We start from the raw sequence: 14,859 nt of genomic DNA, 5'->3' as shown, positions 1-14,859 counted from the left end.
GTCTGGAGCAACGAAGGGATATGATCCACGAGGAGCTCACAGGTGAACAGCAGTAGCATCGCCATCCTTTGGTCCGTGCTGACGGGCTCCGCACCCGAGAAGCACCCTCACCACTGCTGCATTCAATTCAAGCCTATGTCTGCCTGAGACCGAGGGATGAGGCTGTTTCTAGGTCACCATCCAACACCTGGAGCTGGGAAATCTACTGGGATTTGCTCTCTCGAGTGGCTTAATCTTCAGCGTTGCTGAGCAACCACATCCCTGCGGCAGGCACTCGTAAGAGTGATGATATTTTAATCTTCCTCTAAGGTCAGATGCTCAGTTGGGACCGGGGGGTGGTGGGCTGTAACCAAACCCCTCTATTTTCCCTCTCCACCGAGAACAAGCAGGGAATAGACAGACACAGCGAAGAGAAGGCTGCCACAAGGACACGGATAGATACAGAGCAGAGATAGCCCTGAGGATGCCATGCCAGCCCCAGGGGTGCTGACGAGGACCCAGGGGTGGGTGACACTCAGGGTTGGACCGCCAGCCCTTGGACTACCCAAACCTCCTCTGGTGGGGGACCAGGGGGTCCTGGGGTGGCAACTGCAAGGACCCCAAAAGAGTTGAACATGCCAAGCCGCAAAGCTGCCCCAGGAACCCACGTCTAGCAGTGACCCTCGGTGGGACGCACAATCGGACGCTGCGGTAAAAGCACCAGCCACAGCAGGAGTCACCTTGGCACAGACCATCTCCTAGCCCATCCCCACGCTCACCCTGCAGCTGGGCCTCTTCCCTCGGCTAGTAAATAGCTCCTTTTTTTCCCTGCTAGGCCCAAAGCTGCCAAGGCCAGCCCGGAGCATTTCGGCATCAGATGCACTCTCCAAACATTCAACAAATGCTCCAGTGTAATTCAGCGCTCTCGCGCGGGTAAACGCCTCTGTTGTTTTGCAGCACCGAGCAGGATATTGCCCAATGGCAGACAACAAAACTGACCTGAAAATGGTGGCCTTCATAAGTAACTAGTGACTCAAGAACATCTCAGCCCTGGCGCCCAGCCAAGGCTCCTAAAAGAGGCTGAGTTTTCTGAATCACTGGCTCTATAAGGTGTCCGGCATGTTGGGAAGCCTCAGGCTCCAGCCCAGCAGGCACGGCTGAGCACGCGCACTGAGCACCGAGGAGGGACTTAAATCATCCACCGCTGCACAGCTCTCCGCCGAAGTCAGTGTTCATGCTCACACCATAAATCTGGCAGCTCAGGGGGGCTGTACAGGCTCCTGCTGTACTGCAGAGCACCAGGTGACTGCAGGGGTCCAAGAGGCAGCGGAGCAGGGGAGGGGAAAGAAAACCTATCCTTGCCAAAAAGGAGCAGAAAACTGTGGCTGACCGCGAGGAAGCAATTACCCACAGCCCCCAGGATCGCCCTTGTAGCAGGCAGTTGCCAACACACTCGAAGCGTAATCGCTTTATGCCTTCCAGTTCCTTCCTCGGGGAGTGCCGCTGTGCCCGACCTGCCCAGATGCGCAGCGCTCGCTCTGCCAGGCAGCCTCCACGCTCCCTGTTGAAATTGGCCAGTGTGGCTGTTTTGGTTTCCATTGCCAAAGTGCGCAACGAAGATAAAAGGTGAGCTTAGCGCAAAGCCCTGCGAGAGCCCCATGCAGCTTCCTGCACAGCATCCGAGCAGGGCTGCGAGCCCTGGAACCACCGAGCAGGGCCACAGAGCCCTTCTCCCTCCAGGGCAAACCTGGGGAAGGTGCAAAAAAAAACCCAGGTGGTTGCAGTGACCCATCACAGATGGATCAATCTCAGTATATGAGACGCGCTTGGACATGGCATTACCCACCATCCTCTTCCTCCCTGCTGAACAAAGAGCCCAAAGTGCCGCTCAGCCCCCGGATCTCCACTCACCCGCTGATGATCTCCTTGTTCTCAGCTCGGATGAAGTGCTCCTTCTCCGGGGTCAGGATGCACAAGGAGAATTTCTGCCCCGTCCGACTCTCCCCGTCCACCACATCCGTGCATTGGTTCATGTTGATGGTGCCCTGCGGGAGGGTTGTGGGCTGGAAGGGGAAGGAGAAAGGAAGAACATTTAAACAGAGAAGAGCAGAGGAGTGCAGAGTTCACCTTGAGCCCTAAACCCCTTCCTTGTGGACACTAGCACCCAACGCCTTTTGGACGTCTGGTGGACCAAGACCTTTGCAATCCTGGCACTGCCAGGAACCGATTTTGCCCTTCCCGCTGCAGAGGGGCTCTTTGCCCCCACTACTCGCTGGCCAAGCCAGGCCAAGCTCTGCCCACAGGTGCCCAGAGCCGCTCAGGCAAGCCCAGTCCCCACGCACGTGCTGGCACAGAGCAAATCCCTGCGGACACAAACCAGCGGGCACAACCCCAGGCGGCCCATCCAGGTCCGCTTTTGCCAGGGAGACAAGGGCTGTGCTCTTCCCAGCGCCCGGGGAAGGATGGCTCCCCCACGGCAGCCCAGGCTGCCGAGCCGCCGCGTTCGGCTTTGCAGCCGTACGTCCGAGCCGCCCAGCCGGGCGGCGCGGGGGGCTGTGATTCCCTGTCCCCTCGCTCCGGGGATGCTCCTCTCGATCCCCGTGCCACGCGGGCACCTCGTCGGGCCGCGCCAGCAGCCAGCCCGCGGTTTACGCCGTGCCGCCCCAGGGGCGCCGGGATCCCGGCCTTGGCGAGGAGGATTTCTTGCAGGCGCGCGGGGAGGGGAGCGCGGCGGAGGGCTGGGAGATGTGCTAGCGCTGACGAGAGCTGACGGGTCCATCTGGAGCAGCTCGGGCTCATCCGATTACAGCCCGGCCTCCTCTCCTGGTGGCACGGTGCCCTGCAGCCCCCCTCTATCCCCTCCCTGGGCTCCGCCGCGGGCTCCGTCCCTGTCCCCAACCCTGCCTCTCCCTGCAGAGCCATTCCCAGCCCGGCACAGTGCCAGAAGGGTCCCCAAAATGTCCCGGCACGGGGACAACGCTCCTCGGCACCTGCCTGCGGTGGGAGCAGGCGTCGATGCCGGCTCCGCCGCGGGGCCGCTCGCCCGCACGGCTCCCCGGGCAGCGCGCGAACCCTCGCCGGGGACGAGAAGAGGCGAGCGGAGGAGCCCTGCGCCAAGCAGGCACGCAACCCAGCTCCGCTGCCGCTTCCTCGCCGCCGGCGAAGCCTCCTTGCGCCCTCCAGATGGCAAGGCCAACCGGGTGAATTATTTTTGGCAGGCGCCGCCGAGGGTTTTTACCATGGAAACAGGCTCCCCTGCCAGCACACCACCTTCAAAAGCGGCCTGCACGGTGCAAAGAAAAGGAGCCCGCTGGCGCCTGGGAACGGCCGCAGCCTGCGGCCCCGCGACGTGCATCCGAGCCCGCCGAGACCCCTGCTTTACCCGCGCGCGGAGCAGGAGGAGCGTGCCGGGGGGCGGCGCGGGCCCAGCCGAGGGGCCAGCCTTCCCCCGGCCACGCCAAGACCTCTTTGCTCCTTCTGCAAGCTGGCACGGGCGTCCCCGGATCCCGCAGGGGAGGGAGGGCAGGAAAAGCCGAGCGCGAAGCCACGTCGCGCCCCGAGCGCAGCCTTGCCCTCTTCACCCGGTGCCACAGGAAGTCAATTCCTAAGAGGATTTTTTTGTCTTAGACAACAAAAATAAAATCCCGCTTTCCGGTAGCTATAAAAATCCTACGGAAAAACTTTCTCCCGCTCCAAGTGGAGTCTTAGAAACGTTTTGTCTCACTTGGCTTTGGCACAGCCAAGGCTTCCAGGACCATAAAACTCTGGATTGCTGCGCGGGCTCAATCCTGTTCCCCACCTGGAGCATTTTCACACCAAGAAACACAACCAGGACAGGGAAAAAAAAGGGATGAGGGCTTCTCCACCTGATTCACCAAAGGGCACCCTGGGCCACTGACTCACTCCCTCTTACCACGTGCACCCTTAAAACCCCTGGGAGGCATGGCAGGTATCAAAGCACAGCGGGGGATCTGGCGCACCGCGCAGAAAGCAAGCAAGACAGGAGAGAGCTCCTTGCAAAACACGTCTCCTCTCCTCCTGCCTTAACCCCACGGCCGAGTTCAGAGCAGCCTCCCCAGTTGCTCACGCCCAGACCGACCAACACATAGTGCCTGCAGCGGAGCAGCCGGTTTCGGGCCGGCTCCCCCCACGGCGCCGGCTCCCTAAAGTGGTTTTGGTGCATCCTTGCAACGGCTAAAGCGTGCGTCTCGCGCAGCTCAAGAGCAGCCCGCCACGTCAGCCCCCATCTACGCTGCCCCTCCAAGCCCCCCGCACCACGGGCAACGGCGCTCCGAAAAGATCCGGCATCGAAAGGAGCTTGTGAAGCCCACGCCGAGCGCGAACCGAGCTCTGCAAGCCGCCGGCGGGCCCGGGCTGACGCGCGGGGGGCAGCTCGGGGACACGGATCGCCCCCCTCACCTTCTGCGGCCGAAAGCAGGAGGGGGTGAAAGGACCAAACCCGCCGGGAGAACCCGAGGGCGCCCGGCGCGCTCCCCCACGCCTCCTGGGAGGAGACGAAACCGGACAGGCAAACAGCCTCGCTCGGGAATGATTTAAATTCTTCTACATCAAGTTATTCCCTTCCTCGGAGCCAAAAGCAAAGCGAGGTGGAAAGACACGAACAAGCGCAAACTCCGTGCGAGGAGAGGCCGAGACGCAGCACCCTCGGCAAGACCTACCCGCCCCCGGGTAAAGCCACGCGGTGCCCCGGGAGCGCCGGAGGCCTCCGGAGAGCTGGCGATCGCTCACTGCCGGTCCCGCACCCCCGGCCTGCTGCAGTGTTAAGAAACAAGAGTTAAATAGGAATAAATCAATGGAAGGGCCCATGGGTCCGAGCCTAGGGCCGAAGGAAGGCGTTGCACTCGGGTAAGGCGGGGTGGACGCGCAGGGCTCAAGCAGCCTCCCATAGCTTGGGCGAGACGCAAAGCCCTTCCGCGGCGAAGGACGCACGGCAGCGTCGGGGGGGAGGCGGCGGCTCCTCCCCACCTCCTCTCCTGCCTTGTGCAAGCTATGAATCATTTCCTGATAGGGCTCCATCTTCTCCAAAACCAGAGACTGGGAAACGTCACAGCCAACAGGAAAGGAATAAGGCGCCCCAATTTCTGCTCTTTGGGGAATTAAACGAGGCAGCTTTGCTCCCTGCCTACGTGTGCCACCAGGACAGACACTTGACAGGTAGAGTCCAATGACCGCAATGACCCCACCTTAGAGCAAAGAAACTCCTACTACTGTTTCTATGCCTTTGGGATTGCAAGGCAACGGGTCCCTTCTACCCAGCCATGTTCACGTCCACAGCTAGAGGCTCCAGCCAACAGCTGGGGAACAGCAGGCTTAAACACACCAAGCTCTACCTCCCACCTTTCCATCCACCTCGCTGGCTGCTGGCCAGGCTCCCAGATGTCACGCAGAGCCAGGCACGGGACATGTGCTCCATTCCTCCCCTGCTGCATCCCCGCAGGCCTCGCGGCAGAGGACAGGGGCTGCATGTGCCTGAACACCCACCCACCTGCCTAGGGCTCAGACCTCCACGGGAAGCCCTGCAGCAGTGTTCGGTCTTCCACGACCGAGCACAAGCAGGCTGGGCCTTCTCCAAGCAGTAGGACTTCTGCAGAGGCAGTGTGGAGGACAAGCATTGATGGCAAGGTGCTGCATATCTGCACTTTGTTCCCAAGGACTTCTCCAGATCAAAACCCAGGACATCCATCAGCCCTGGTACCAGCAAGTCAGAGCATCTCCAGATCTTGTCAGCCTCCAGAGCAAGCATCTTCCATCACGCTTTTCCCCAGCCTGGTGGGAACACCTCTGAAGACTGGGCCATCTCCCATAGCTCTGTCCTGCCCTCACTCTGCTCTCTGGGTGTTAATTGGTTCTATTTTGGGAGCTGTGTTTTCTTTTTGGGCACCTGACACAGGCAGAGACCCACCAAATCGCTTCAAATTAGGCCCTGAGTTACTTACGGCCAGCGGGCTCAGTTCCAAATGCTCCATATCTCATTTCCAATCCCAGCTTCCCCATAGTATGTGAATAAATAACATGGGAGGGGGAAGGAACAGTTACAAAGGAGAGGGAAAAAAAAGAAAATCTCTTACAAGCTCCCAGGAAGAAATCACAGTCGAGGTATTAAAAGAGGAGAACCACATGTTGCTGCAGGAGAATACAAAGTCCTGGATGCTACACAAACAGCGAACACCTTTCAGATGCAAAAGGCTGATCTAACAAGTAAATGAGATTTATCTGCTCTAGACCCTCCTTTCCATCTGGCTTTGAGAGGTTGAGGAAGGAGCACACGATTTTTTAAATTCAAGAATTTCCAAAGGTTAGAGAACTCTTGTCCGGCAGTGATCGAGGACTGCCACAGAGTCCAAGTCCTGGTCCAAGCCTGGCTTTCTCCAAATATTTTTCCCCATCATTTGGGAATGCATCCTATGATGCCTGATCCAAAAGACAGCGGAGGTTTGCTCACACACTGTTCACAAGACAGCAGCAGGTAACTCCACGATCAACCTCTCGAGGACCGATCTACACCCAGCTCTGCCAGCATCTCTGAAGGACGTGGCCAGGGCCCATGTGATTTGGCTAGAGCTATTATATAGTGTGGATTGATGAAATCTGGAACACAACATTTAAAGAAAAGTGATGGGGCAGGGGGAGGAGGAAACCAAACAAAAGGGACATTTTACTTTCTGCCAAGAACCAGGGAAAAAAAAAAAAATCATTTGTCTCTCTCCCACGACGGGCCGGTTGCCTTGGCGCTGGGGCTCAGCCACCCTGCAAGAAACGACCGAGGCAGGCCACCCACCACAGCCTCACCCCACCGCAACGGCACCAACGCCGCGCCGAGAAGGGCTCCGGTACGGGCTTGCGTTGCCGCGGGTTTCCCGCGCTGCCCTAGTTTCTAGGAGGCAGTCCGGATTAGGTCTGCAGAGGAAAAACCCACGCTGCTTCAGTAAATGCTTCACGACAAATGTTAATTTTTAGAGCTAAAATATTCACGCGGACGGCGCCGCTCGAGGCGACGGGACGCGGAGGGAAGGGGGCCGCCTTCGTCGGGCGGGCGCGCGCGGGACGGGACGGGACGGGACGGAGGGCGAGGCCGACGTCCTCCAGGAGGTCACCCCGGCCTCCGCCTTCGCCCCCACGGCAGGTCTGCCCTCTCGCCTAGGCTCTCACCGCTCCGCCCTGAGGCATCCCCTGCGGTTCCCAGCCGGACCACGGGTTGCCCAAGCACCGTGCCCGGCTCCCCGCTGCTGCAGAGCCCGCGGAGCTGCCGGCACCGTGCCCGGACCCCCAAGCGTTCCTGCGAGGCGGCGCCGGGCACTCGCTCCCGTTCTCCGGACGCGGCACGGCTGAGCCTGCCGCACCCTAACCCAGCGCCGCGGCCCCAGCGCCGTGCTCCCTCGCTCTCGGCCGCACTGTCCGAGCGCGGAGGCAGGGCGGCCGGCCGCTTTGGGGCACCTTCCCTCCACTGCTTACCGGGGACACGGAGGGAAGATGCTCCAAAGTCGCACTCGCTCCCCGGACTCTCCTGCTATCCCAAAAGCATCACTCCGTTTTACGGATAGAGGTACGGGGGCGCAAACGGTGCCCTGCAAACACGGCCTTGGCATCTGCCGGTCTGACCGTGCTCCAGCGAGCCGGGCGGCGGGAGAGCCGAGACGGCCCCGGGTGCGGACGCCGCCGGCCGGCTCCCGGGATCCGTTCCGCTTGCCGGGCTCGGGCCGAGGCCAGCGGCCGCGAGGAACCCGCCCGGGCAGGCGGGCTCGGAGGACGGGTCCGCGAGCCGTGCGCGCGCCCATCCCCGCGCGCTGGGGCCCCGCAAGCCTCGACCGGGAGACGAGATAACTTCAGCTTCGCCCTCGCCGAGGGGAAGGAATTATCTCCCCCCGGAGCAGCTTGGGGAGGGAGCGAAGCGCCGGGGAGGAGAGAGTTCAGCCAGGGGCTGCTTTCGAGAGGAACCTGTGTTTACTTCCACGGACAGCGAGTCTAAACACAGAGCGAAGCCTCGCCGGGTGCCGAGCGCCCCGGCGCTCAGCCCGCCGGCCCGGGCGGCACCGGGCTCCGCGGGGCGCCAAGGAACCGGGCGCTGCCGGGGGCCCCCGAAACGCCCGGCCGGACCCCCGGGGCTTTGCAGCGGGGTTCACCGCCCGCCGGGGCTTCGCCGGCGCCCTCCGGCGCGGGCCCGGCCGGGGGTGCGCCCGGGGCTGGATGCGAAGCTCGTCCTGGCCTTATATGGCGATTCTCGCGCCGCTTTCAGCCGCGATCCACCTCAAAGCGGGGTCTGGAGCTGGCAGCCGGCTCCTCGCCTGCCTCTTTCCTGTTAACCTCTTTCCTGCTGAACCGCCTCCGCGAGCTCCCGCGTCCCCGGGGCGGCTGCGACCCGCGGGACGCGGCGGGCTCGCGCCGGCGCGGCACCGGGGGCGAGGTGCCGGGCGCAGCCCGGCCCGGCTCCCTGCGCGGACCGCAGCGGTGGCCCGGCCGTGCCAAGGAGCCAGCTCACCTCCTTGCAAACACAACTCTTATTCCCCCCCTGCCCTGATACACACACACACTCTCCGCCTCCGGGCCGCACTCGCCTTACTGCACGGACACACGACAACGGAAACTAGCACTTAAAATGTAAAAAAATCCTCCCCTCCGAGAAGGCGGTGTGGGAGGAATAAATGATAATAATCCGACCCCATCTGCTCACAGCTGCCGACATGGCATCTTCCCTGCTCCCGGTGAACAGGCACAACAGCCACGGAGTCAAAAGGGAAGAAAATATCTGTGGCATGCGAGTGGGTTGTCATGGAAATGAGCCAGATATCAAAAGCGCAGTGAGATCACACTCCAGTACTGTACTTGCAGGGAGGGACGGAGTTTAGAGCAAGGACCTTGGCATGCAATAGTTTGGAGGAGAAAACACAATCATTTTGGGGGTGGGAAGAAAAGGAGGGTATCATTTGCATTTTGGTATTTAAATTTTAAATTGCATGGTTCAAAATTGGCCTTGTCAACTTTATTCTCCACCCCCTCGGTGTAGGAGACGAGCTCAATAGTCCCAGGTGGTGTCTGCATCACTCCCTGCCACACACGCGTGCACGTACGTGTGCACTCTCCTCCTGCCACCCACCACCTCCACTGCACGCTTGGCTTGCACCAACTCCTCCAAGGCAGCTCCCACCGCATCTCCCAGGGGGAGAAGGACCCACCAAACCCTCAGAAGGCCCAGAAAGCGACCACAGGCCCTGGGAGACGCCGGTTTTGGACATAACCCAAAGTACGTGTGAAACAGCAAGGGAAGTGGGAGGCTTGGACTGACATGGGACTGACTTCCCACTCATGTTGGCCAGCAATCAAAGCACAGCTCAGCCTCAGATAGGCCTGGATTTCTGTTTCACAGGAGTGAAGAGGTATAAACCTGGGCATGGGAATACAAGGACAGCAATGGGGAAAAGGACCATCCATCCTTCTGCTGTCACCAGCCAAAAAGGTGCTGCTCGCTAGCAGAGGCAAGAAGCTACCCAACCGGTTTTCGCTGATATTTTTTGTATGCCCTCCCAGAAAACCCCAACAATACAAGGGAATTAGTGAAGAACTCTAGATCCTGACAGTCAAAGTGGCATGAGGGTTTGGGATAACAAAACTAGTCTCACTCTGATCATACTGCTGCACACACACAACATCTCCTCCTTCTGAGGCCCCTCCACTGTCACTCTGAGCAAAGGGCTTCAAAGCTCTGAAGTGCAAGACAAGCGTGAAGCACATCTGAAACAGAGCTGCTGTTGTGCTGGCTCATGGGCTGTGCTTCGCCAACCCAGACCAAAACTGCGTTCCTGGGAGCTGCCAGAAGCCCTTTAGGTAGATGTTTCCTTCCCACTCCATTCCCCAACTTCTTCCATTATCTGGTTTCAGGAATGCAGAGCAATCGAAAAGCAGGAGCCCTCGCAAACGCCCAGAATGGGACCTATCACTCCGGGGCCTTCCAAAGTCAACACTGGCAGACACTGAGAGGAAAAGGATCCAGGCTCTCAGCTATGGAATGAGTCTCCAGGCTCCGGTGACTTTTTTCTGTCTTCCTTCTGAAGACAAGCTTGACCTACTTCATAGTGAAAGAAACAGCTCTGGGAAACCAGAGGAGCTAGTTGGTTCCTGGCCCACCTCCACCGGAGGCTCACCACGCACAGGTTGGGAAAAGCCAGCCATCTGGCTGCCTTGCTATGTTCCATCATAAACCGACAGACCATAGGGCTATGCTACAAGGGCTAGCAGCATTCAGAAGAACACAGGTCTTTTCTCTCTATACCACAGCTGCTGCCCAACCTTTGCAGAGAAACTTGGGCCCCATGAGCCCTCAGCGTGGGAACATCTCTGCAGCCAGAGCTCCATCCTAGACACGCACCACACTGGCCATGCTTTGCCCAGAAGAGCCAAAAGGGGGGAGGCACCACTTAATGACCAAGTGGTTGGCACAGCTAACAGGTCACAACCACAGGTGCAACTGCAGCACAGACTCTCTTTAGACCTTGGCTTTTGAGACTAGATTTGGGTAGAAAAACTGGCAAGGGGAAAAATTCCCAGGTTCAGAATCCTTAAAACAGCTAAGAAACAGTGCAAAAGACATTTCAATGAAAAGGGTTTTATTCCTTGGGAAAAAGCTTAGAAAATGAACCAAGGGCAAAGCTCACACTCACTGCTTGATTTTGGAGCCAATCTTCTTGCAAAGCAGGAAAAATGCTGCAGCTAATGTAGGCTCCAACATTGTTTACAGCAACAAATGCCCCGGGAAGGACTCCAAAGGTCTTTTGTTTGGCCCTACTCTGACCTCAAGGCAACTCCTACCATGGCCAAGAGGCATCTGAGATGCTGCCATCCTTTCAGCACAAAGACATGCTTTACAGTACACAGACAGGACTAAGAAAGACAGCTCCAGGATGAGATGGACCAAGGAAAAGCTAAGGCAGGAGCAGCAGTGAGACTTCTGAGGTCTGGACGTACAGATGTCTCTTAACAAAGGCAGATCCACACAAACTGGGCACTAGTTGAGTCATAGCAAGTCAAGCAAGTTTAATCAATCTGCCCTCAAACCTAGAGGGGAAGGAGGGAGTGGATCTTCTGGGATCCAGCAATGCCACAATCCTTCCTACACACACACACACCCGAGCAGAGGAATCAGTCACACAACACGACAATAAAGCAAGCAGAGGTCCTCATGTTGCTCACCATGCTGTTGGCACCGTCACACCTGCATGAAGCCACCTTAGCCATCACCTGAGCTTCACATAATTTAAGGTCTTGCATTATGTTGACCCAGGAAACGGCACAACAGAGCTAGGTGAAAAATGGTAAATGTTTTCCACAGTAAAGGGACAAATAAAACTGCAAGAAATTTCCTGGTTTCCTTGAAGGAAAAGAAGAAGAAAAAAAACCCCACTTGCAGTTCCACATGAACTAGAAATTCTCATTTTGCCACTAAAAACTAAAACAGAATTAAAAAAGAGAAAGGAAGGCACTATTTTTCAGTGGACAGGGTCAGCAGAAGGCTCTCAGCAAACTTCTACTAAACAGTTCAACAAAACACGGAGTTAAACCAACTGAAGCCAGCTACATCAGACTGGTTAGCAGGGACAGGGCCAAACCAACGCACAGGAACAGGCTATTAGCGGGCAAAGCCACAGCCTGGCTCCCTCGGCAGCCAGACAGGCAAGTCGGGTCTGGGCAGAGCTAGCTGCTTGGCTCAGGGCACGTGCCGCTTGCCAGCCCTGGCAGCGGAGGCCACTGGGCCAAGACGGCGTTTTCTTTGCCTTTCGTCTTCCCTGGGCTCAGCTGAGCTGAAAGTTCAGTCCGTGCCTACACGCGTGTTCCCAGGGAGATTAGATCCAAGTCAAGTGAACGGCTGAAACTCAACTCACAGATGTTAATCCTCCAAGTGGAGATTCTCACAAGCAAGTGATTTTCCTTCCTACTAATCTCAGAGGATTTAGATAGAGCGGGTAAAGCCAATTTATTCTTGTTCAACGCTCTTCCTACCCCACTGATCATATGCAGATAAACCCAGCACCTGCCTCCGTTCTGTTCTGCAGTAAATCTGCCGGATCCACTACTGCTGCAATAAGACACACTCCGGTTATGTCCCACGCTTCAGATTTCACGCTGCTAAAGGGGCTGCAAGAGCTGTGCGCTGCAGTACTGTGGTTACGACAGGGTGTCAATGCAGCTCTGCTTCTGGGCCACAGAAGCTGCTAAAAAAAATGCAATGCAGACCTCCACAGCAGAGCCCGGATTTCAGATTAACAGAATTTGCATTTTCAGTAGCAACCTACGCTTCCCAGCATCGATCAAAGCCAGAACCACCAGCTTTGCCTTCGGCGTGCCGTGCCACCCCAAGCCAATCCCCGCCACTCATCTTCACAGGGACGGGGACAGCACCAGGCACGGCAGAGCTCCTTGGTGCAAAGACATCAAGCAGAGACACAGGCAGAGACAGAGCCACCACCAATGGCCGACAGAAAGGCAATCAAAGCAAAACTCAGCAAATAGTCACTAGCTCCCCTGCAGCCAAGTATTTCCAAGGCAACAGCCACTGGCTTTGAGCTTTGTTTGAAGAGCTGCCCTAAAGCAACTGTTTCACACGGCTGTCAATAACAGCTCATCAGCGTCCCAAGAGTCTCTCACATATCATCATCTACATGTAGCAGGGTTTCCCCCAAGCCCCCATCTTCATGCTGGAGGACTGTCAATACAGCGTCTTGCATGAGCACTCACCAAATCAAAACAGAAGGAGAAGGACAAACCTCTGGAGATCTGCAGCCATGTGTGTTATCAACAGATCCACTGGAGACTTGGGCAACTCCCATAAGCACAGATGCCTAAGTGGAAGTTCTTGAATTCTGCCAAATTAGCTGGAAATCTCATTACTCCCTAACGCTCTTCTTATGAGCTTTCCAGAGCTTCCTGCCGGGCTGGGAATACCATGTGGACTGTCTCTCAGTTTGCTTCAGGTTCTCCAGCTGGAGCTTGAAAGGGAAGTGGCATTTGCAGAGGTAAAAACAGGGACTGCCAGCATACACACTCTCCTTCCCAGGCTCGGCTTGCCTTGAGATTCAAGCTTTGGATTTTGTTTCTGTCAAGCCCATTGCTCTCCTTGGTGACCAGATCTGGAAGGAACATACGCCTAGGGACAGCGGGATATAGCTGGAGGCCCACGGTGATACCTGCTCCCCAAGTTCAGTGCTAGACAACCACAAGGGAAATGGCAGCTCCTCTTTCTAGGAGCTCAGCTGTGGGACACCCATCTCCGGTGACTGCTTTTAATAGGGCTAGAGCCTACAATGAAAGCTCATTTCTGGGCTTTCGTGCCAGGTTCACGAATGTTTAAGTAGAAGAACTGTAAAACAATAGAGGTCACAATGCAAGGAAGAAACCCAGTACTTCTGGCTGCCTGCAGAAACACTCCCCAGTGCTCCACAGAGATGCTGGAAGACTCCTCTGAACAGGCACGTCGACACAGATAAGCACAGGCAGACCCAAGCCTCCCTGCCCATCTCCTAGGCTGGCCAAACACAGATGCGGTTTGTTTGTAAGCTCTGCAGCTCCTCAGCGTGCCTGAACCCATGCACCTTGCCTCCACCAGGTGCCCAGGCTCAGCAAGCATCACACCAGTGCAGGCTACCTGCTCCTGGCTGCAGCAGTCTCATGCCCAGAAGGGCAGAGGAGGTTGGGCTGATCTACCAAGTTGCAACCATGTCCTATATAGACCCTGTCTGCACGTTATCCCTATAACCAAGCCCCCATTCCTATTCTGCTTTATATCCCCCCGAGCAGCTTCTGGATGAGCTCTCACTCTGCAGACCTTTCCAAACGCTACGGAGGTGGCTGAAGGGCATTTTCCAACCTTTGTCCACTGGCCAGCTCAGCAAACCATACAAAATGGGAGGCTTTTAGGCCAAAAAAGACAGCTCCAAGGAGCGAATTAACAGGCCAACTCCCAACAGGCGCACACGGCTGTTGTTGGGCAAGGAGACAACACGGAAACAATCAGAGCTCTGTTCCGCTGCCACTCGCAAGGAGCAGCCGAGGAGCCGGCTGCCGTTCAAGCTCCACCAGTTGGCCTGAAAAACCTTCAAGGGCGACGCATGGAGCCGGCCTCGCCGCCCGGGCACCGCAGCCGGGGAGGTTCGGGCTGGGCCCAGTTCAAAGGCGCGCTGTGCTTTTTCCCACCACCACTTCCCAGCTGCGCAGCCCACAGGGAAACAACCGGGAGAGCAGCACACAGATGGCTGGGGAGACAAGAGGGAAAAAGATACGCATCAAGAGACTGAACAAGTACCGGCTGATGGGGAGTCAGAGCAACCAGAGAAGCGGCCCCAGGGGGAACGGCGCTTTGAATTCCAGCCACGGCCAGGAGACAAAGCCTGGGAAGAGCACGCAAGGTTGCAGGAGCCGTTCCCCCTGCCCTAGGGCAGGGCGGCGAAGCGTTTTCTTGCTAACCCCTATGCAACCAGCTCCCATCTGCCTCCTGTGCTCCCAGGTGATTTACAGAGATGCTGAGGAAGAGGCGTGGAGGTCAGGGTCCTGCAGGCCCCCGCGATCCATGTCTAGCTCACTTGCAGCCCGGTCCTCATAGCATCTCCTCCGGGAGAAGCGTTTCAACCTGCTGCGGAGTAGAAGAGCCTGGTGCTGGCTTAGCCTCAGGAGGCTTCTCCATCGCCGGCGCCGCCTCCCAGGGTTTCACCCCCTGCACCGGTGCATCCTGCACGGCCAAGCGCAGTTCTGCACATTGCATTAACAGGCTGTGCGAGCAAAACTTCCCCTTCCTCCACACATCTGCTCCGTCCATAATCCCTGCTGTCCCTCCCCTAATGGGAAAGCGGCCAGAAAAGGGAACCAAAACCCTAATTA

At 57.5% G+C, this 14,859-nt stretch overlaps 1 protein-coding gene across 2 annotated transcripts in view; it reads right to left on the bottom strand.

Moving 5' to 3' along the window:
• MPRIP (myosin phosphatase Rho interacting protein) overlaps positions 1 to 14,859 on the bottom strand; it is a 94,252-nt gene that overhangs the window by 55,911 nt on the left and 23,482 nt on the right. For both annotated transcript variants that reach the window (XM_062587939.1, XM_062587938.1), the window contains exon 4: positions 1,891 to 2,042. In XM_062587939.1, the coding sequence (XP_062443923.1) occupies positions 1,891 to 2,042 (152 nt within the window). The remainder of the gene's footprint in view (positions 1 to 1,890; positions 2,043 to 14,859) is intronic.

Source organism: Rhea pennata, chromosome 15 (genome assembly GCF_028389875.1).
Source record: "Rhea pennata isolate bPtePen1 chromosome 15, bPtePen1.pri, whole genome shotgun sequence".
Lineage (NCBI taxonomy): Eukaryota > Metazoa > Chordata > Aves > Rheiformes > Rheidae > Rhea > Rhea pennata.
Note: the sequence above shows the minus strand (reverse complement) of the source record. Positions and strands in the feature narration are given on the sequence as shown.